The 23,005-nt window shown below is 39.8% G+C and overlaps 1 protein-coding gene across 1 annotated transcript; it reads left to right on the plus strand.

The window, feature by feature from the left end:
* The first annotated feature begins 8,764 nt into the window (after positions 1-8,764).
* Positions 8,765-14,299, plus strand: pax1a (paired box 1a). Its single transcript, XM_008399555.3, has 5 exons — positions 8,765-9,137; positions 9,659-10,288; positions 11,204-11,337; positions 11,715-11,928; positions 12,282-14,299. The coding sequence occupies exons 1-5, from the start codon at positions 9,134-9,136 to the stop codon at positions 12,374-12,376; spliced, it is 1,077 nt and encodes a 358-aa protein (XP_008397777.1). The 5' UTR covers positions 8,765-9,133; the 3' UTR covers positions 12,377-14,299.
* Positions 14,300-23,005: the final 8,706 nt, after the last annotated feature.

Below are 23,005 nucleotides of genomic sequence, written 5' to 3' on the forward strand. Positions count from 1 at the left end.
TTCACTTAATGATTCACTAAATTTCTCAATGTACTCCATCACACATCAAAATTTGTTACGTCTGTTTAGAAAGTTATGCCTGGGTTGAGGAATTTCCTCATCTCCTTAAAATGACACTATTTTTTCCTCCCCAAGCTTTCATTATACAAGAGGATTCTGTATGTGACCACAGAGGGAGCTCTTCATCATGTTTTAACTCGTCTTGCCACGTTGTGACATTAAACACGTTAGTAGTGATATTAGAAAGTCATAATGGGGCACAAGATATGAATACATTTAATATGGTCAAATCAAAATATCGATATTTAAAACATTGCACAATTCCATCCTCTCAATCCTTTAAATGAGGATTATAAGTTGATGCCTGATAAACAGATCTTTTGCCTCCTTAGCACTATTATCCTCAGAGTAGATGCTTATTATTTACAGTTGTTCAAAGGCTCTCTACTCCAAAACAGTGATGCAATTAAATACTGGTTTTCATCTTTGATAGACCACCTGAATCAAAATCATTGCTCTAAACAGCACCTGCTGCTTGTGAAGAGAATTACTGTTGTGCATTTGAATTAAAAGTCTTTCAACAGGAAGCAGCTGTAAGCCTGGTAAAAGAAAATGTTATTAAAGTGGAAGTACGGGGGGCTTATGACAAATGTAGATTCTTCACTATATGGTAATTTGATACAAGCAGAGAAAACCCCTTTTTTTCATTTTTAGGACAGTTGGCAAACAAAATAGTTTAGAGCTGGAGGTTGTTATTAGGTATTTCTGGATTTTCCTTTTACTGGTAGGTGTTTTCCAGGTTCTTCCCTTCACTGTTCATTTTTGCTTATGAAGGCGCTCAATGTGTGATTTCACAACTCAACGCAGATTATCCTTTCTCCCTGTTAAGTTCTTGATGTATGAGGTTGAAGAAGAGTCAATGTGTTGAATTCGGGTAAGGTTAGGGTTTGTAAACAGTTTGTAATTCTATTTGTTAGCCTCTAATAAGCTATGCTCTAAAGAGGGTGTTCCCTAGTTCCTCATTTCCTTTAACCTTTGGTTTGAGGGTGTTTCCTAACATGCAATTTCCTTTAGCTTTAGGTTTGTAGCTAGCTAATTGAGATAGAAGAAAAACACAGAATTATTTATTCTCAACACCACCTGAATTTGATTTATTTGTTCTTTACTAGCAGAGTTCAAACTGAATTAACAGGTTGGGTATATTAGTGCATTTCAAAAATTTTAATTTTGCATTAAAAACACAAGATTTCTTGCCAGTCATCTCAGGAAGTGAAACTCGTATATTATATAGAATCACAACATAGAGAGTGATATATTCCAGCCCTGTGTTTCTAGTCATTTTGATGAGATAATAAAAAACAATATCTCAGAAAATTAGAATATTGTGAAATAGGCCATTATTATAATTATGGGGAACTAATACGTCTGCCCCTGTCACAGTCCCTGTTTCAAGTCAATCCTAAATAAAAGACAATGTCAGAGGTCTTACCTTGGCTGAAAAGGAAAGGAACTGGACTGTTCTACAATGGTTGAGAGTCCTGTTTTCAGATGAAAGTAAATTCTGCATTTTATTTAGAAATCAAGGCACCAGTGTCTGGAGGGAGAGACACATATTCTACATTGCTTGAAGTCCAGTGATAATTTCTACAGTCATTGATGGTTTAGGGTGCCATGTCATCTGCTGTTGTTAGTCCACTGTGTTTTCCGAAGTCCATAGTTTCTTGCAGCAGTCTACCAAGGCATTCTAGAGCACTTCAAGCTTTCCTCTACTGTCTAGCTGTATGGTGATGTTGATTTTATTTTCCACCAATGCACCTGCCCACACTGCCAAAGGTACTAAGAGCTGGTTCATTTACCAAGGGTTTCTATTCTTGGTTGGCCAGTAAACTCCCTTGGCCTTTTTCCAATAGGAAATGTCTGTGTTGTTGTCAAGAGGAAGAAAAGAGACACCAGACAAAACAAGGCAGATGGGCTGGAAGCAGCTATCAAAGCAGTTTGGCCTCCACTTACGCTGTGCCACAGGCTGATCGCGTCAGGCTGACGCATTGATGCACTAATTCGTACAAGAGGAGGCCCAACCAAGCATTCAGTGTATAGAAATGTAGATACTTTTCAGAAACCTGGCATTTGTGCTTAAAACAGTTCTTGATTTGTCCAACGTGATATTCTAAAAGAAACGGAACTATTTTCTTTACCTGTAACCTATAATCATTAGAATTGCAAAAATAAAAGCTTGGCACTCAATGTGCAAAGAATCACTATAAAATGCCCTTCTCATACTCTGAGATGACTGGCAAGAAAAATTGTGCTTTTGCACAGTATTCTAATTTTCTGAGATGTACTAGTACGTGCAGGACATGTTTCTGCAATATCTCACAAGAAAGGTCAGTCCCATAACTTGTGGGTTGCCAGTTTTAACCCCGTCTTTAACTCTGTCTCAGTCACCTTACCACTGTCTCCTCGGGGTAGACATTTCACCTGCCAACTGAATGGCAGCCTTGCTTCTGCCAGCTTTGGCTATAACGTAGCTTGCCACCACTAGTGAGTAAATTTGTGTATGACTGGAGTCCTCAGACTAGATTATAGTGGAAGCCACTTTAACATGAGCAGACATCTTTTCTGAGTTTATTTTTAATTTTATTATTATTATTATTATTATTATTATTATTATTATTATTATTATTATTATTATTATTATTATTATTATTATTATTAAGTCATCTGACTCCTTTGTGTTAAAAAGAACTTTGAAATTATAGCACAAAATGTTACTAAGTTCAATGATAAAAAGGTGGCAGGCAAAGTTAAAATGTGTTGTTCATTGGTGACAACAGTCCCAGGGTTAAGAAGCTCACCTTGCTAGAAAGTTCAACATTAGCATTAGAGCTCTTACAAAACCTTTTACCTGACAGTTTCACCTAACTGTGCTACTCATTAGCAATGCCTGCCTCTGGGCTAGAAAGTTTGACTTTGGCATCAAGGCATAAAATATTACTGAAATAGAAAACCATTTAAACCTTTTGCTAATATGTTCTCTTTACCTGAAGCATTTGCTGAAGCTCAACTTGGTAGCCAGATTGACATTAGCATTGTCACTAAGCTAGTTAGAGCTCAATCCAAATGTAAATCAAATAACTCAAAGTTATTTGTTATAACAGTAAGTTGTTAATAATCAGACCAAAACGTTCTGAAGTGCAAAAAAGTACATTTAGCCTTTTAATCCAGGTATACTGCACTGGGGCTAGGCCAATAATAGGGCATATCGGGTATTTGCCTGAATGGACTGGAACAAATTTTGGAAGATATATTTTATGCAAGTTAAACCATTTGGCATCTCTTTTGATCACTTTCTTGTTTTGGGAGGCCCAGTTTAAACTGCCATATCTGTTCTTGCGTAAGGCAATCATAAGTCCATTTGTGTGGGCTGCTTTGGGGGTGGGCACCTCAGTCAATTGCGCACATCCCCATTTTTATCATAACACTCTGTGCCTAGCAGGAGCGGGACTCGCCAAACCCAAAGAGCAACAAAATAGCATCTGAAAATTTTAAATTTTTACAATACTGTTCAGTGTTCAACAATTAGTACACGAAATAACTCATTGTTCAATGCTTGTTACCCTTAAAATTCCTTGAAAAAATTGAACTCATGAGCCAGACTTTCTAGTTTGATTTATATTAAGTAAACACTTCCTTCCATTATTCTTCTTTTGCTACTAGTTGTTGAATGCAGGTTGAATGCAGAATGTACATGCAGTACAATCTGCAGGTACTGTTTAAAAGGAGAACTACAATGCTTCAACTGCACTCAAACGAACAAGGTAATTTTTGCCAAACTAGTGCAAACTGATCTCCACAACATTATTTCACCAGCATGTATGCACATGTTTAGTCTACCATACTGACGGAAAAAAGTTTTTAAATGCAGCTGATGACTAATAATAACTTTATATAAAACATACATGATCACAGTGAAATGTCTTTGTGATATTTAGCAGTATTTAAAGCTAAATTTAGATGCATGTGGTTAGTAGAACCAAAAAATATAATGAACACAGTAAATACCACTTATTAAAACTAAAACATAAACTGTTCTTCCTAACTGGCTGCACATTCCCCAGAATAAAGTCTACAAATGTACTATTTATGTTTTAGTTTTTTGAAATGGCATTATTTTTATTTTATAAAATAGGTGTATAAAGCCTTTTTTAATTCTTTACACAGTATTTTATGAAATTATTCACTGTCTTCATACCAATACAAGAACAAACAATCATAGGGTTCATCTATAGGGATCATGTCTGACTAATCGTGATGGTGCACCTGAAACAAAAATGCAGAGCCATACACTAGAATATATAAGTTTACAAAAATCAAGTCTAATATTAAGTTTAAGATTTAAATGCTTCTCGTACTGTAATTGCACATTTCTATTATAATTCCAAGGCTCTGACAGCTTTTATATAAAAATTTGACTGCATTGCATAAAATACACAGACTTTCCCCCAGAAATTCTTTCAGTTATAAATACTGTGAAATTGGCAGGCCAATGCATATTGTGTACCCAGTTTAAAAGGCGTAAAAAATTTGTCATTTCCGCTGCGTGTCTCCAAAGCACCAATTCTCAGACAACAGATCTGAGTCATAATTAGAAGTACGTTTAAAACACAAAGAAACACGAGACATGTTTGGGGAAGGTCACAAGCAATTACCAGACTGGTAAAACAAAAAAAAAAAAGAAAAAAAGAAAAAGCTGGCATGTCTCACATGGCACCACCATGCGCCCTCATTAGGCATGTTCTGCAGCTCAGAGTGGGTCTCATGACTATAAAAGAAGTCAACTCCCTGCCTTCGGAGGCTGGTCTAACCAGCAGGAGCACAAAGAAACTACACAACACCACCTCTAAATCAGATAGGAGCAGACAAACCTTCTCTGCTACGATTATCGGTGGGAGAATCTGTGTGGTTCTTTACAGTTTGTGAATGGTTGACTTTTAGAGGATAAAAACGTATTTCCACTCCCTCCTTTCAAATAAGGAGTGACATGGACATCAGACTATGAAACTTTACATTTTTTGATAAGTGTTTACACCGCAAAATTTGACGTCTTCAAATAAGGCAAAGTTAACCTTCTGTGGGAGTATTAGATCTAATTGCAAACATGAACCATTTAACCTATAACCCCCTTTCCCCACCCCCCACTTGTGTTTCATTCTAATATGCTAAAAGAAGCAAGTTGATCTGAAGTTAAATTCCATATGATTTAACCCATCATTTAAATATTTTTTGTGAGCATGAGGATTAGACAGCCTATCTATACGACATCAGGATACTTGCTCCCGAATGATCAGAATAATCTGTACCATCAGACTCAAAGTAACACTTATCCTGTTCGCTGGATTCAAGGGAAAATGGAAGTTTAAATTTGTCTTAAGACTTTAAAGACAAAGCACACTTGAGGACGTTTATCCGTTGATGACACTTAAAACCAACATCAATATTTACCGACTAGGGTCATTGCACCTTGCTGGTGTCAGGTGTCAACTGAATGAGTTGGGGTGACATTTTTATTTAAGTCTGTCAAGAAGTCTGTTTGAACTATTCAAGTCTGCGATTGACTTGACGGCATAAATTAATTACTTTAGGGGAAACAAAAATGACTACTAGAATTTAAACATGCCAAAATGTTCAGACTGAACAGCAGCTGTATTATTTCTTTACACTGGAAAAAATATTTTAAAGTGTGGAAAATATTAATTATTAAACTCATTTTGAATTGAAGCAAATTACTTTGTGTATGTATTGTTCAGTAACAGTTTAATACTATAAAAATTAGCTACTTTTATTATAACAATGTACCTAAACAGAATGTAACTGAAAATGATGTTGAATTAGCTGTTACTCCTATGTGTAACAGAAAATAGTGGCATCAATTTATTTATGAGGGTTTAAATAAGCACTCAGTTAAAGTTCAGAACTGTCTTAGTTCAGGAATAGCAACATTAAAGCTAAGCTTGAAATCAAGTCTTGATTCTGCCATTAATATTGTGCAGCACATCTTGAGTGTGGACATGAATGGATAGATTAACATACCACCTTATCAGAATAGATTTTATATATATATATATATATATATATATATATATATATATCAAAATGTTCATGATCATTTATTTGATTAATTGAACTGAGTAAATTCATTTCCAAAACTGATTCAAACTGATTCAACTATAACTTGAAATTAAATCGCTTTTCGTTTTTTTGAGTCTTGTATGACTAAACTAGATGAATTAAATTGTTTAGCCCAGTTTCATTGATCAAATGCTGCTCAGTGAAGATGTCAGTCTTCTCTGAAAGACTGGCATCTTCTCTATTTATGGATCACAAGAATCCATAAATAGATTAATGCATGATCCATGCATATCAAATAATTCTTATGGGCAAAGTAGTTTCACTAGATCATAAGGAATTTTAAAAAAAGTATTTAATAAACATATAAATGTGGCAGCACGAACAGACTTTAATATTCACAGAGTAATGTACATAAATAAATTCATTTCATTTGTTAAATATACCAATACACATCAAGTGTCATTATTAGCTATTGCTGACAATTTATTAAGAGTTCAACAAATTTATATTTTTTTCGCTTTTAAAGCGCCTTATGTTGTACGAGTTTTTATGTATGAATAAAAGTCCTGTCAAATCAGCAATCGGAAAAACATAAGAATTGTTCATAGCTGTGGCATCTACGTGACTGAAAAAGATTTTAAATTTGAAATCAAATATTGAGGACTGTATTTTGGTATTTATGTTTCTGCTGTCGTGTTTATGGGGGAATGTATTGTGGGAATACACTAAGCCCTGGAAAAAAGGACAGACGCCGTTCAAGATGTGCTTTTGTTTTGTCACACCTGAGAAGAGACATTAGACAGTTGCGAAGTGCGCAAAATTGCACCAACGACTTCTTACACGCAGATGTTTTAGCCTAATTTATTGAACACAGACTTTCTTTCTTTGACTACTTTAAGTGCAAAGTTTTTCGAATAGTTTCGAACTCAAGACAATTAATTTGTTAAAGGCTTTTGAAATTCCAGTAATGCAACCTGCATAACGACCTTCTTAATTCAACGTACAAAGATTACCGCTTTATATTTGTCTTGTAAGCGTTTTGCATATCGGAAATAGAAAAAAAAGCATTTCTAAATGTCACCGCAATTTCATAACAGACACTTAGTAATTTTTGTTTTCTTAAGTAACCACTTAGTTCCGAAATAAACTAAATAAGAACAAGGTTAAGAAATGCATTTGCTCTGCATAAAAGCGAAGTTAAATATTTCCCCACGACTATAGGAGATATCAATCAAGAGTTGTGAATTGTATATGGGCCACTGAGCTATCACTGTACGCTATCACAAAATGTCTCCCGGGTTAACATGTCAGACTTGATCTTAAGGTTAAAAAACGAAAAGGCGGCACATTGTGGCAATAATACTAACGTTAATTAGTAAAACTGGTTTGACTGATTAGGACTTCAGACGTGCAAAAAACTAGTTGAAAATGTAGAAGTCATAGAAGGGGTCTTTCCTACCGCACATAATTTTGATATCTAAACTTTCTACAGTGAGTTGCAAGACAGGAGCGTTAATAAAAGCACCAGTCGGGAGAGTGACGCCAATAAACGGCTAAAATACTGCAGTTCCACAGTTGTCCAGAGGAGGGGGGTCCACAGATAAAGTAATACGGAGAAAGTAAGTGAGAGACGGTGAAAAAGACAGACAGAAGTATTCTATGCATCATCACATGCCACCTTATCAGAATAGATTTGTGCAGAGGCTGTGGTCTGTTCCTAAAAAAAAAAAGTAACACACACACATATATATATATAAACAAGCAACTTAATTCTCCATGGATTCTCCATGCATTTTAATATTTCTAGTGATTGTGTCTGAGACCCTCCCTGGTTGTAAGCCGGCCTGATGCTTTCCATGTGTCCTGCTCTGTGATCTGTATGATGGGCTACAGCAGACAGGCAGGACGAGGGTAGGGGAAGGGGTGGGAGCATGTGAAAAAAAAAAAGAGAGTAAAGTAACAGGGATGGGGGATTGGAATACTGCACCTTGTTACCATTGGGTCGACTGTTAAGTTTTACAAGTAACGTTTTGTGAGCTTATAAACGATACTTTCTAAACTCACACAGGAAACTTCGGAAAACACGCTGTGATAATATTCCTCTGTGGAATCCAGTTGATATCCCAGAGTCTGGTGAGCTCTGCCATCTACAGAGGTATCGATTACATGAGGCCATTCTCATCTTTGATTACCTAACGCTGGCTAGTGAAATAAAATAGAAGAACTCAGTCTGGAAGTGGGCATGCTTTTCCCCCTAGCTCTGAAATAAATAAAAAAAAAAAAAAAAAAAAATATATATATATATATATATATATATATATATATATATATATATATATATATATATATATATATATATATATATATATATATATATATATATCAGTTAACGTCTTAAGCCATTTAAATCATACATAAAAACATTTATATAGAAGAGCCCAAAAAAAGCGCAACCGATTACACTGAAATGATGACAAGAGTTTTAGCAATGTTTTCACATGCACACAAATACCAAATCTATCATATGTAAGTTCTTACCATGGGCTGCATGTTGGACAAAACGTTTTTCTCTCTTCCACTTCCCCTATGCAAAATAATGAAGGGAGGCTGCGCAGCTCCGACCGGATAGGCTTCGTATTGGCTGACAACCTCTCCAGGGCAGGGCAACCAATGAGACCAGAGAGGGGGCTTGGCGTATTGCATCGAAGATTGACGTGGAGGACGCGTCAAATTAATTCCAGCAAGCTCTGAACTCCCCGGGATAACTCCAATTTGCATTTATCGGATGAAGATCACTGTGGTGCCATTGCCAACGGGTTTCCAAATATAAGACAGGGAGCGCGCTGGAGTCGTGAGGAGGCTGATAGAGGTCTACTCTTTCGCCCTGTTTGTTTGGGTTCATTCCTCTCGCTCCCTCCTTCCTCGTCTGGATTCACTATAAGACGCATTCAGCTATCTGGAGGGACACCTTTTACTTCCCGGCATCTCACACCAGTATAGGCAAATGGGTAAGCCCAAAGCGTGCATGCTCCAGTGACGTTATAGATGCGTTACGACCTCGCCACAGCAGAGTAAAGACAAGAAAAAATGTATTAGACAATGGCCAAAAGGGGGGAGATCTTTGGCGACAATTTGCGAACTATTTTTAACAGTGGATTTTTTTCCCCCCTGACTGCATGTTTGGGACTTTAACTCGTAAATGGAACCACATCAACCAATTACAAGGCGAGAAGTTTTTTGAAGGGCTCTCTACTGTCTAAACTTCAAGCTCGCCATATTTACTGTTGTTTTCATGCATGGTGGGGTAAGGATGCGGCAATCAAATAGTCTGCACTCTTTTGCACGGCTGTAAAATCGCGCATAGAAACCACAAAATCACCTATGATTGACATAAAGCTTTCTAAACTCGGTTAGAACGCAAGCTGATTATTTCAGTTGCTCCTGGGGGAAGATGTGATTTATTTTATTTTTATTATATATTTTTTTACTGTTGTTAAAAGTTACAATTTTATTCCCTTCCCCTCTGCAGAGCAAACCTATGGAGAGGTGAACCAACTAGGCGGCGTGTTTGTCAACGGGAGACCCCTGCCCAACGCCATAAGGTTGAGAATCGTGGAGCTGGCCCAGCTAGGCATCCGACCCTGCGACATAAGCCGGCAGCTGCGAGTCTCCCATGGCTGCGTGAGCAAGATTTTAGCGAGGTACAACGAGACGGGATCCATCTTGCCCGGTGCCATCGGTGGGAGCAAGCCGCGCGTAACGACGCCAAACGTGGTGAAGAACATCAGGGAATACAAACAGAGCGACCCCGGGATCTTTGCCTGGGAGATCAGGGACAGGCTTCTAGCCGACGGTGTTTGCGACAAGTACAATGTACCCTCCGTGAGCTCGATCAGTAGGATTTTACGCAACAAGATCGGGAATCTCTCCCAGCCTAACCAGTACGAGAGTAGCAAGCAAGCCTCCGCGCAGGCCGGCCTCTCCTACAACCACATATACCCTTACTCCTACACCAACGCAATGTCTCCAACGGGCACTAAAATGGGCACCCCACCTGGAGTACCGGTAACTGCTGGGCATGTGAGCATATCGAGGGCCTGGCCTTCCCCGCACACCGTCAGCAACATCCTGGGAATACGAGCATTCATGGATCCTACAGGTGAGAGTGAAACAAATCGTTCTAACTGCGTTCTGAAAACTTGTAAGAGACTGGCTGTTCCCAAGCGAGAGGTCTGCAAACTCAAGCAGCTGCGCATTGTTCTTTTATTCTGCATGATCGATTGTCCAATCATCTGGTACATCTGTTTTGGCATCAGGTAGAACGAAAAAAAATCATTGAGAGTTATACCAGTCCTCCATTTCACCATTCAGCCAGAACGCAGTAAGGCCAATCTCAATAGACCTTTTCATGGGATGATGCATTTGCAAACACCTTGCTCACCTGCTATATATCCAAGCTGATCCTTTAAATAGCGGCTAAAAACATTTTATCTCCCTTTTCCTGATTTTCAGCACCGTGTCTTCACTGTCACGTTGCTTTGTGCATTTTAAACGTGCCTTTAAAATATTTTTAGTGATCATACGATCATAATTTACAGTAGCAGAAATTACTTAAAAATCATATGTGTATTTTTACTTCTTAAGAATATTTAGGATTCGGATAACATTATCAGAAAAAAAAATAAAAATCGTATTTTGATCAATGAAAATATTTATTGTAATTTATTATTTGTTTTTCTAGAATATTAATAAAATTTCCACAACTTCAGATTAAAATAACACTTTATGTGTACCTTACTTGTTTATTAATAGTAAATAAAACATATATTCACATATAAGTATTTTTATAATCTATTGTTTTATCTACTTTTATTTTATTTTGCCATATACAATTTTTTTGTTTTCTCTGATGTTTTAAAACTGTTTCATTGAAATAAGGCTGTGGCTGCAAAATGATTTAGGATTAATTTAGCTCTCAGAATATATTTGCAAAAATACATTTTGAATGCCCTCCGATCAGGTAAAACTACAGTTTTTATACAATTTTGACATAAGTTGACTGCTTTCAATTTAGCAATTGCTGGAACGGAGGGATATCCGACAAAAATGGAGGACTGGAGCAGCGTGAACAGAGCAGCTTTTCCTGCTTCTCACGCGGTCAACGGGATCGACAAGCCAGCCATCGACGCCGACATAAAATACGCTCAGGTAAAACAAAAAGCGGCCTGACATAAAAAAAAACAACACATACTTACACTCAAATTAGACGTTTGTTTAACACTGTTGTGTTCATGTTATTTGTAAAGAAAGAAATACGGAAATATTTAGATATTAAAGACAGTATAATAGATCTCGAAGTGATATGAAAAACATTGTTTTGCTAGCTTTTCCAACGATAACTTTAACCATTAAATATGCATCATATGTTTTGAAAGCGACAAAAAGGAGACACTTTTAGGGTTATTCAAAATAAAAGTAGAAAGACGAACATGTTGGAGACAAAATGTCAGAGTCGCTCGCAATAACACCCACTTATAACCCTCTCTATCTCCCCCACCCCCAACATCTTATCTTTCCGCCCGCAGCCTTCCTCCACTCTGTCCAGTTACGTCTCGGCGTGCGCCTACTCTCCAAGCAACCAGTACGGGGTTTATAGTGGCCCAGCAGGAGGCTACGTGGCCCCGGGCCACCACCACTGGCAGCCACAGAGCCCGGCCCTTTCCCACCCAGGCAGCGGGATGGCCATGCACGCGGGGGAGATCCACTCGCCCATGGCCTTCAAGCATCAAGTCCGAGAAGGTTATTATTATTATTATTCTTCTTAGTATTATTATGACATGTTTTTCTTTTTTTTAAGTAGATAGACTACTTATATATGTATCTACTGAGCGTATTTATCTATCGTAAATCATAAAATCAACTAAGTGTCGTTAGAGCTCAAATTTGAAATTTAGAACTCGACAATTCAAACTTCGCACTTTACGCACTTAAATTAAAATATACTGCGTGCTAAATAGTGAAACCTGCAAGAAATCATATATATATATATATATATATATATATATATATATATATATATATATATATATATATATAATTTGAGCTGATCATATTTTCAGATGTTTTCTCCTCTTCTTGTTTGTGCCTATCAGGAGACAGAAAGCCCCCCAGTCCTCTGAGCAAACAGCACCAACATGAAGACTTGAACAGTGTGCATGGACTCTCTCTCGCTACCTCATCCTCCTAACCGGGACTCAAACACACCCTAATTACCAGACACATTTAACTGAACTCATTTCAACAGCTCCAACAGTAAGTGAGATCACTACAGTGGCTTGTTTGTGACTGACAGTCAAAAAAAAAACAAAAAAAAAAAAAACAACGCAGGCCCCGTCAACATGCGTAACGAGTGAGCGCAGCAGCTCTGTCGGCCTTCATGGCTACTTGAATGTAAGCTTGCATGGATGTATCGGTGTTTTCCCCTCCCTGGTGGATAGTTTATTTCCCATTTTTTTTATGTTGTTGAAATATTTCATGTTGCTAAAGGCTGTATCTAATTGAGGCTACAGGATAAAAAAAAGAAAAAAAATACATGTAAATCCGCTCAATGTTTATTATAAGACAAGGTCTATTCAATGATTCGTCATTTATTATTGTCCTAAATCGTGTCCACGAGTGACTTGACGATGCGAACAAAGGTTATAAATTGTCTAAATGTAAAATATATACTAAAGCTTTAATTATATATTTTTCTAATTTCATTGTGAATATATATATATATATATAAAAAAAATAAAGGCCGTCTTGAATGCCATCTGTCGTTCTAGCCTACATTATTGTTTTATTGGTCCGTGAAGTGGCACCAAATTGAAGAAGGGGCGCTAACTGGCTAATGTAGAGTTAAGATATCTGTAATAACATTTTGTAAAGGTTTTTTCCAACTTTGTTTGCTCTTAACTTCCCTCTTTCTAGGGTCAATGTTTTAATATTATTTATTTTCTCTTTTTCTAGGGTCAATGTTTTAATATTATTTATTTTTTTCTTGAAATTGAAAGCCTGTAATTGTGAAAATAATGAAATCACCCGTCTTACACTGACCGAGCTGAAATTAGGGGAAATAAGTTATCTTCAGTGAACAGAGGACTCAGTTAAGAAAGTGGCGTTTTGCTTGTCCTGACAACTTTATATATGCGGGGCAAAAACCTAAAAAAAAAAAAAAAAAAGCCAGGACTTTCTTCTTATGAAAGCATTTCTTATTTGGAATTGAACCCTAATGTCGATAACGATTAGACAACTATTTAGTGGGAATTTTGTTTACTCAGCCATGGAGCTCTCTGCAGGCTGGGCGCCTCCGCTGATGCTATCTGGCTTGTAATTGATACCCGCCATGATGGAAATCAGAGGGCTGATCGTACACCTTCATCAACAGGGTTGTACAGGAGAGCAACTAGAAATCCTGGGCTCTATACGCACCCACACGAAGCCCCAGGAATATGTTTTATCCGCAGATGTGACGGGGATTTTCCCCAATACAGGCCTGTGTGGCTCTGCCCTCCCTCTCCTACTTTGTAAACAGTTTATTCCTGTAGCCTGTTTGTTTTCTGCCAATTCCGACGAAACGACTTCTCATTGCACTCCCTCACAGGTTACTGTGTTCCACTGAAAAATCGTTGCGAAACTTTACGACAAAAATCCTTCTGCTGAGCTTGCATTTATATTTATATTTATTTTTTATTTTTATTATTATTATTATTTTTACAAGAATTTTCTGGATTTTGGATCAGTTTTTTAAGCAACTTTAGTTTTTATCGAATTCTTATTGTTACCCTTTTTTTTGGTGTGTTTGAGATTATTAGTTGTTATAAAATATGTTTTATCACATTTTGTTGCTAAAATATGTGAATTTAAAAAAAATAGTCATGCAACAAATAAAGCATCATTGTTTTTATTACAAATTGAATATAATTAGTTTTCTTTAAAAGTTAAATTTCTATCATTACATGTGCATGTAATTCAGCTAAATCAATGAATAAGTTATTGCTTCTTCTTTAAATAAATGAAAAGCAGCTGTTTTAAATAATTTTAGGTGGAAATTCAGAAGAATCTGTAGATGCACTGATCAGAACTTTCCTGCTCCAAACTGATCTCCATTTTTCTTTAGACCTGACCGGCTATTTTGTAACGAGTATGCAAAATCAGCCAGAACCCAAAACGCAGCCAAGACCAGAGATCAGATCAAAAAGTTTATTACTAAATAAAGGGAAGGGGGTGGGTTCCACAGGGAGTGGTCACACTGGTGAGTGAGGAAGTGGGGGACCAGCGGGGTCGGGGAGCCAGCTTGGAGGGGGTAGGGTGAAAGGGCAGAGGGGGCCGCAGGGACTCAGGGATGAACTAGATGACAGGGACAAAATCCACAAACCAGAGGCTAGTCGTTAACAGTCCAGGGTCATGCACGGGGGTTTCTCAGGCAAGGTAATCCAATAGACGGCAACCAGGAGGCAGGGTCAGGACCAGGCAGGGTTCAGCAACAGGAGGGCACAATCTTCAGAGCAGAGGGAAAAGGCAAAATCAGTGGTCAAAAACAGGCAGGATCAGAAAACCAGTAGACTACTTGGAACATGGACAAGGCTTGAAAGCTGTGACAGTGGCAACAGACGATCTCGCACTGAGCTGGTGACGAGCAGCTGTTTAAATAGGGAGCAGCACAGAGCAGGTGAGGGTAATGAGTAATCAGCCCACTGAAGGTGGAGCTGAAGGGCTGAAATCATGACATCACCTCCCCCTTAAGGGGCGGCTCTTGACGCCCCTCTGGGCTGGTCCGGATGCTGGCGGTGGAACTTGCGGACAAGGTCCTTGTCCAGGACCAGGCGAGAAGGAACCCAGGACCTCTCCTCAGGGCCATAACCTTTCCAGTCCACAAGATATTGGATGCCACGGCCCCAACGTCGGGAACGCAGTAACCGCCTCACAGTAAAGGCAGGGGCCCCATCAATGAGTCGGGGGGTGGAGGGGGTCTGGCTGGAGGGCACAACCTGGATGACATCAGTGGTTTGATCTTGGAGACATGGAAGGTGGGGTGTACCCGTAATGAAGGCGGTAGTTTGAGACGTACCGCTACTGGGTTAACAATCTTAGTAACAGGAAATGGGCCCACAAAACGGGGTGCCAACTTGCGGTTCTCTACCTTGATGGGCAGATCCTTTGTAGATAACCACACCCTCTGACCGACCAGGTATCTCGGGGCTTGGGATCTGTGGCGATTGGCATTCCTGGCATAAACCGCAGAAGTCTTGCAGAGAGTAGCTCTGGCCCTTCTCCAAACTCTGAGACAGCGACGTGCTGATAAATGGGCAGCAGGGACCTGGGTGGCTCCCTCCTGAACAGAGAGAATGGGCGGCTGATAGCCATAAACGACATGAAATGGTGACAGACCTGTGGAGCTCGATGGTAATCCATTAATGGCATATTCAACCCAAGTTAAGTTCTGGGACCAGCGACTAGGAGCGTCCATGCAAAGGATGCGCAACTTGGACTCTACTTCCTGATTTATCCTCTCTGTCTGGCCATCCGTCTGAGGGTGAAAACCTGAAGAAAGACTGACCTCAATGCCGAGAAGGGTGCAAAACTCACTCCAAAAACGGGAAATGAATTGTGGTCCTCTATCAGATACAATGTTGCGGGGAATGCCATGAAGTCTGAACACCTCTCGAGCCATCACACTAGCGAGATCAGGTGCTGAAGGTAACTTGTGTAAAGGAATGAGGTGGGTCATCTTGGAGAACCTGTCAACCACAGTGAGGAGTACCGTGTTACCTTGAGAGGGAGGCAGGCCGGTGACAAAATCCATAGAGATGTGGGACCATGGTCGATGAGGAATCGGCAGAGGCCTCAGAAGACCAGCTGGGGGGCGTCTGGAGGGCTTAACTCTGGAACAGGTGACACATGCTAAAACAAACTCTCGTGTGTCCTTTCTCAGAGTGGGCCACCAGAATCCTGACTGGACCACAGCCAGAGTCTTTGTAATACCTGGATGACAGAAAAGTTTAGAGCCATGACAGAATTGAAGGACTTTAGGTACCATCTCTTCAGGAACAAACAGAAGACCCTCAGGACATTGAGCTGGAGGTGGTTGTTTTCGATGACTCCTCCTGAGCAAGGTCTCTATTCTGGTTAGAGCTAACCTGGTCTTGGAGGGAAGGATGTAGTCATGGTCAACAGAATCAGAAGAGCAGACAGAGGACAGATGAAGTCTTGAAAGGGCATCTGGTTTGACATTCTTGCTGCCAGGTCGGTAGGCCAGAGTGAAGTCAAATCTGCTAAAAAACAGTGCCCATCTAGCCTGTCGTGGGTTCAGTCTCCTGGCTGACTTGAGGTATTCCAAGTTCTTATGGTCTGTCCACACAGTAAAAGGAAGTGCCGACCCCTCCAGCCAGTGCCTCCATTCTTCCAATGCTAGTTTAATAGCTAACAACTCTCTGTCTCCTACGTCGTAGTTTCTCTCGGAGGCAGAGAGCCGGCGAGAAAAAAAGGCACAAGGATGTAGCCTGGCATCATCTGCAAACCGTTGCGACAGGACGGCTCCAACCCCAGTATCTGAAGCATCAACCTCCACAACAAAAGGGTTAGACGGATCAGGAAAACGCAGAATGGGAGCTGAAGTGAAAAGACTTTTCAGCTTACCAAAAACATGTTCTGCCTCTGAAGACCACTGGAACTGAGTCTTGGTGGAAGTGAGTTGATGAAGAGGGGCAGCCACTGAACTATAACCCTTGATAAAACGGCGATAAAAATTGGCAAATCCAAGAAACCGTTGAAGTTCCTTCCGACTGGATGGTTTGGGCCACTCCAAGACGGCTGCCACCTTTGATGGATCCATGGTAATCCTGCCAGGAGCAATGATAAAACCCAAGAAGGATACAGATGGCTGATGAAAAGCACATTTCTCCGCCTTCACAAATAGATTATTCTGGAGGAGCCTAAGAAGAACCTCACGAACATGCTTGATGTGGGTGGGGAGATCCTTGGAAAAAATCAAAATGTCATCGAGGTATACAAAAACAAATCTGTTTAACATATCCCTTAAGACATCGTTAACCAATGCCTGGAAAACGGCTGGGGCATTGGTGAGCCCAAAGGGCATGACCAGATATTCATAGTGCCCTGAAGGGGTGTTAAAAGCCGTCTTCCACTCATCTCCCTCCCTTATACGGACCAGATGGTAGGCATTGCGCAGATCCAGCTTAGTAAACACAGTACTTCCTTGAAGGAGCTCAAAGGCAGAAGTCATGAGAGGTAGAGGGTACCTGTTCTTGACAGTAATTTCGTTAAGACCTCGATAATCGATGCAGGGCCTAAGAGATCCATCCTTCTTGCCCACAAAAAAGAATCCTGCACCTGCTGGAGAGGAAGACTTTCTTATAAGACCTGCTTTGAGGGCATCGGAAAGGTATTTCTCCATAGCCTCTCTTTCAGGACCAGAAATGGAATACAATCTGCCCCTGGGTGGGGTGGTTCCAGGGCGGAGGTCAATGGCACAGTCGTACTCTCTATGGGGAGGCAGAGAAGTGGCCTTTGATTTGTTAAACACCTCACACAGATCATGGTAAACCTTAGGGACTTTAGACAAATCTGGATAGTCATGGTTGACCTCACAGGGGGAAGCCATGATGGGGGCTTCCTTTAAACAAGAAGTGGAGCAAGATGAACCCCAAGACTGAACCTCACCCGTGAGCCAATTGATGACTGGACTGTGCTTGATTAGCCATGGGCGTCCCAGAATCACGGGGATCTCAGGAGACCTGGTCAGCAGAAACGTGATCCTGTCGTGGTGATTTCCTGAAATCAGTACAGACACAGGCTTAGTGCAGTGGGTTATTTGATCAATCAGATGCCCATCAATAGCAAAAATCTCACGTGGTTTATCTAGAGGTTCCAACTCCAAGGCGAGCGCATGTGCTAGGCTAACATCAATAAAGTCAGCATCAGCCCCAGAATCAATGAAAACAGGAACCTCCCTGCCTTCAGGAGAGTCAGAAAATCTGATGGTGCACTGGTTGTGTGGAGGGTTCTGAGATCTGAGGATAGGGCTCAGCAAAGACCCCCCGGGCTTTACTGAGCCTGTCCTTTTGACGGACAGCAAAGAGCGCGATGGTTTCTCTCTCCACAGTAGAAACACAGGTGATTTCTGAACCTCCTCTCCCTCTCTTCAGCAGAGAGCCTGGTCCTACCCAACTGCATGGGCTCCTCAGTGCCAGCAGGGGGAGTTGTGGAGACCTGTGGCATGCTGCAGGGACTGACCTGGACAGTTGAAACCCTTCTTTGATAATTAGCTGAAGACCTCTCCCTCTTACGTTCACGAAGACGTTGATCAATCCGTGTGGCAAGCCTTTCTAAGGCCTCAAGGGTCCTCGGAGGGTCACGGGCAGCAATCTCATCCTTAATCTCATCTGACAGGCCCTGGTAAAAAACGTCAAACAGGGCTTCATTATTCCAAAGGCAACTGGACTTCAAGGCATGGAAATTGATTATGTAGTCAGTAACAGGTCGAGAGCCCTGTTTGAGAGAAAACAGTCTCCTGGCAGCCTCCCTCTCAGGACGGACTGGATCAAAAACCCTCTTCATTTCTTCAGAAAAATCAAAAAATGAGTCACAGCTGTCGGCATCATTCTCCCATTCAGAAGTTCCCCACTGTTTTGCCTTACCAGATAGTAGAGAGATGGTGTAGGCCACCTTGGCCCGCTCAGAAGGGAAGGCAGAGGGCTGGAGTTCAAAAAGCAGAGAACACTGAGTTAAAAAAGGTCGGCACTGTTCGGGATCCCCATCAAAACGCTCTGGGGGGGGATCTTAGGTTCATTGTTAGCGTTAGCTGAGGGAGTGACAGCTAGAGGACGTGGCGGTGTAATGGAGGGCCTAGCTTGAGTTTGGGAATCTTTTAGAGATGAAAGTCCCTGTAAAAGCTCCTGGACATTTCTTTCTAGGCCAGTAATGGCATTCTCCACACTAGAACACCAAACCGGATTAGGCTGTGGGTTCATACTGGCGAGATCGTACTGTAACGAGTATGCAAAATCAGCCAGAACCCAAAACGCAGCCAAGACCAGAGATCAGATCAAAAAGTTTATTACTAAATAAAGGGAAGGGGGTGGGTTCCACAGGGAGTGGTCACACTGGTGAGTGAGGAAGTGGGGGACCAGCGGGGTCGGGGAGCCAGCTTGGAGGGGGTAGGGTGAAAGGGCAGAGGGGGCCGCAGGGACTCAGGGATGAACTAGATGACAGGGACAAAATCCACAAACCAGAGGCTAGTCGTTAACAGTCCAGGGTCATGCACGGGGGTTTCTCAGGCAAGGTAATCCAATAGACGGCAACCAGGAGGCAGGGTCAGGACCAGGCAGGGTTCAGCAACAGGAGGGCACAATCTTCAGAGCAGAGGGAAAAGGCAAAATCAGTGGTCAAAAACAGGCAGGATCAGAAAACCAGTAGACTACTTGGAACATGGACAAGGCTTGAAAGCTGTGACAGTGGCAACAGACGATCTCGCACTGAGCTGGTGACGAGCAGCTGTTTAAATAGGGAGCAGCACAGAGCAGGTGAGGGTAATGAGTAATCAGCCCACTGAAGGTGGAGCTGAAGGGCTGAAATCATGACATATTACCAGTTTGACAAACTTTTGCAGCAACTTTTACAGTATTAGTACTTTTGAATCCAAGCCAAAATGAAGAAAATGAAGGCTTTGCACAAGAATATCCCAGGTGCATCAAAAATATCACTTAAAGCTGTATGTGATTTTTTAAAATTAAACTTTAATAAGCATGCAATGAGATTGCATGCTTATTGTTTTCAAGACCTTATAAAAATCTTTTGCTTTCAAATTATTTTGATTTAGTAGCAAAAATCCTTCATACAGAAGAAATCACTTGAGACTTATTGTCTCATTTATGAGAGATCTGTTGCATACATCACAAAAACATAAAAACACCGATCACCATCTTTATTTGCCTCAAAAATGAACTTTGTTTTTTAGACCCATTTAATTCCCCTGAATTCTATGGAAAACATTTACTATCAGACATATTTTTATTTAAGCTATGTTAAGTTATAGATGTAATAGAGCGGATGTCTGCAAAACGCTGGTTTGCTGCTGTTTTCTTAATGGAAATGCAGAAGAGAAATACACTCATCAGATGAACTTTTTTAGTTTACGTCTGAGCTGCTGATTTTAACCAAGGTTTTCTAAAGTATATATAACACATTAAAGAGAGAGAGAGAGAAAAAAAAACATGCAGAACATATTTTGACAAATTCAGTAGGTGTAAATTTCAACACATAATGAAGTTAGTATAGGATAAGCTCCATTTGTGGATCAAAGCGTACAGCTCAAAGTTTCATCAATTTTTTTTTTTTTCTGAACTCAAAACAAGCATGTGGAAGTGTTTTGGATGGTGCATTCATATCCAGAAAATAGTGGAAGTATTTGCTGAACTATTGAGAAGAGGGAATATAATGTGATTTTTTTTTTTTTCGGATTTGACCTGAAGATCACCTAGTCAAAGAGCATTTCTAGAATATTCTATGGTGTTTGTTTGACGTCAACGTGGATTTTTCTTACATCATTTTTTCCTGTGAAGCTCGAGTGCTCTCTCAGATGAATTCTTTTAGGTTGAGATTATCTCTTTCAATGTTGGAAATGAAAGCAAATTCAAACCACAAATATGTGTTATTAGATTTCTTTTTTATATATATTGTTAGAACTTTCACAGAGAACAAGAAACAATTTTGAGTGAAAGGAAATCAATATTATTAACGCAATTATGAAATGACCAACTAATTTTATTCTTAATCAGTCCAATCGGCTTTGATCATTTTTCTTTTTTAATTAAGCATGGAGGGAATATTTCTCTAATGTTCTTGTGTATTTAGTGGAAAAGCATTATATAAGCCTGGGCTTTAAAGAGAACTGCATTTGACTACAGACTAGATTCAGTGTATATGTTGAATTGTTGTCTTGTATGTTCATTGGTTTAAAAAGAGCTATTTCAGTTACTGAAAAAGAAGCAAAGCTCATGAAATATCTAAGTGAAGAGCAATCTGGTTGAGCTTGAAATTGACAGTTAGGTGTCTGTATTGCTAGGTCACGCAAATATAAATAATAAACAACTATTTAAAATGTCCACAGATGAAGATAAAAACAGACATTAAGATATGCTTGGTTATCTTTATTTTATTCCACTGGCACTATTAAAATCTAAATCCAGAAGATAATGAATATTTAAACATTCAAAAGGTCCCCTGAAGAAGGAAGTAGTTTATTAGAATATTGTCTTTCAGCCTTGTCTCCCAACATAAAGCCCATAACATAATTTCCCAACCAAGGTTTAAGCTCACTGGATGCAATCTTGGTGACATGAACTCTGTTTGGCAATCCTTTTCTCATTTTTTACATAAAATCCCAAGTGGCTCAGCATATCCAAACATTAAGATGGCCTTTGAATACACATGCTCCGTGCCTGGAGTCGTTCGTGTTTTCCCGGATACCACTTGGGGTTCGGAAAACACTCCTTCATGGTGGTGGGGTTACTTCCTGCGGGACCCACGGTCATCAATCAGGGGAGCAAGTGATACCCCCCACGGCGTCTGCAGCAGACATTCCCTGTTCAGAGGGCAGCAGGTGGGCTAGTTTCAGATGTTTTTAGGAACTGACTACAAGGCGCAGAAACATGCTTGGGAACGACTGATACATCAGATACTAGTGGGTTTATTTGTTTGGGTTGTTTTTGAAAATCAAAATTATTTACTGTATTTGTACAAATTTTGTTACACCTTTAATTTACTGGGATTAACCGGATTTTTCAGGTTTTGTCGATGTTCTTTTTAAATTGATTGCTGTTAGACCTGTAGAAAATAGAAAACACTTAAATAGAGTCTGTCTGACAAGACAAAGTAGGTTAAAACATCTGGAAAAGGCAATACATCATGACTAATCAAAAATAATTTCAAAAACAGGTGAGAAAAAAACATATTTTCCAGTCTGGAATTTTTGAATTTCCAGTGAGCCTCAGGGAGATAAACTACAAATGAAGAAAATTTAAAACAATGAAATATTATTCTATGAATGCATCACTGACTCATCCTGGAACTCACAGAAGAACCCTGATTAACATCTAAACAACCCCAGGCTCTACTTGTCTCAGTAAAAGTTGGTGTTCAGGATTCAACACTAAGGAAAAGACTGAGCAAAAATGATGTCCAATGTACAGTTCCAAGCTGAAAACTACTGCAGCCCAAGGATATGGATGTCATGTATATTGCCCAAAAAGGAAAAATAAATAAATAAATAAACATTTTGCTGATTCTCCTAGATTTCGGGGAAAATATTTTGTGATATACCGAGGAGACAAAGGTGGAAGTTTTTTTGTAAAATGTGTGTATTGCCTAAAGTTGAAAAAGGCATCATGCCTACAGCGAAACATGATGATGTTAGGGTCATGGTTGGGGCTGCTCTGTTCCTTTCGGAGTTAGATGATCTACTGTAATTGATGAATTTATGAATTCTGCTCTTTATCTGGTCATTTTTTCTTATTTTGCAAGACAGTCATCCAAAATCTAAACCATAAAGAAAGAAAGAAAGAGCTACCAGAAAGTGTTTTTAGTGTTGTTGTCCAAATCTGGCCCTAAATCTGATTGAGACTTTACAATGAGCTCAAACAGATCACTCATCTTCAAAAATCCTTCAATATGGCATATTTAAAACAATTCTGTAGAGAACATGGGGGTAAAATTCCTTCACAGGTGTTTTAAAAATATATTAGTAGATATTGTAAATGTTTGATGGTAAAAAGTGGCGAAACTAGTTCTTAGATTTAAGAGGTAATTATTTTTG

The sequence above is a fragment of the Poecilia reticulata genome, chromosome 22 (genome assembly GCF_904066995.2).
Source record: "Poecilia reticulata chromosome 22, P_reticulata-male-v2, whole genome shotgun sequence".
In the NCBI taxonomy this organism is placed as follows: Eukaryota; Metazoa; Chordata; class Actinopteri; order Cyprinodontiformes; family Poeciliidae; genus Poecilia; species Poecilia reticulata.

Coding starts and splice junctions, on each gene's coding strand:
- pax1a (XM_008399555.3), top strand. Junction 10,289..11,203: donor AGCATTCATGGATCCTACAG/GTGAGAGTGAAA, acceptor CTTTCAATTTAG/CAATTGCTGGAACGGAGGGA. Junction 11,929..12,281: donor CAAGCATCAAGTCCGAGAAG/GTTATTATTATT, acceptor TGTGCCTATCAG/GAGACAGAAAGCCCCCCAGT.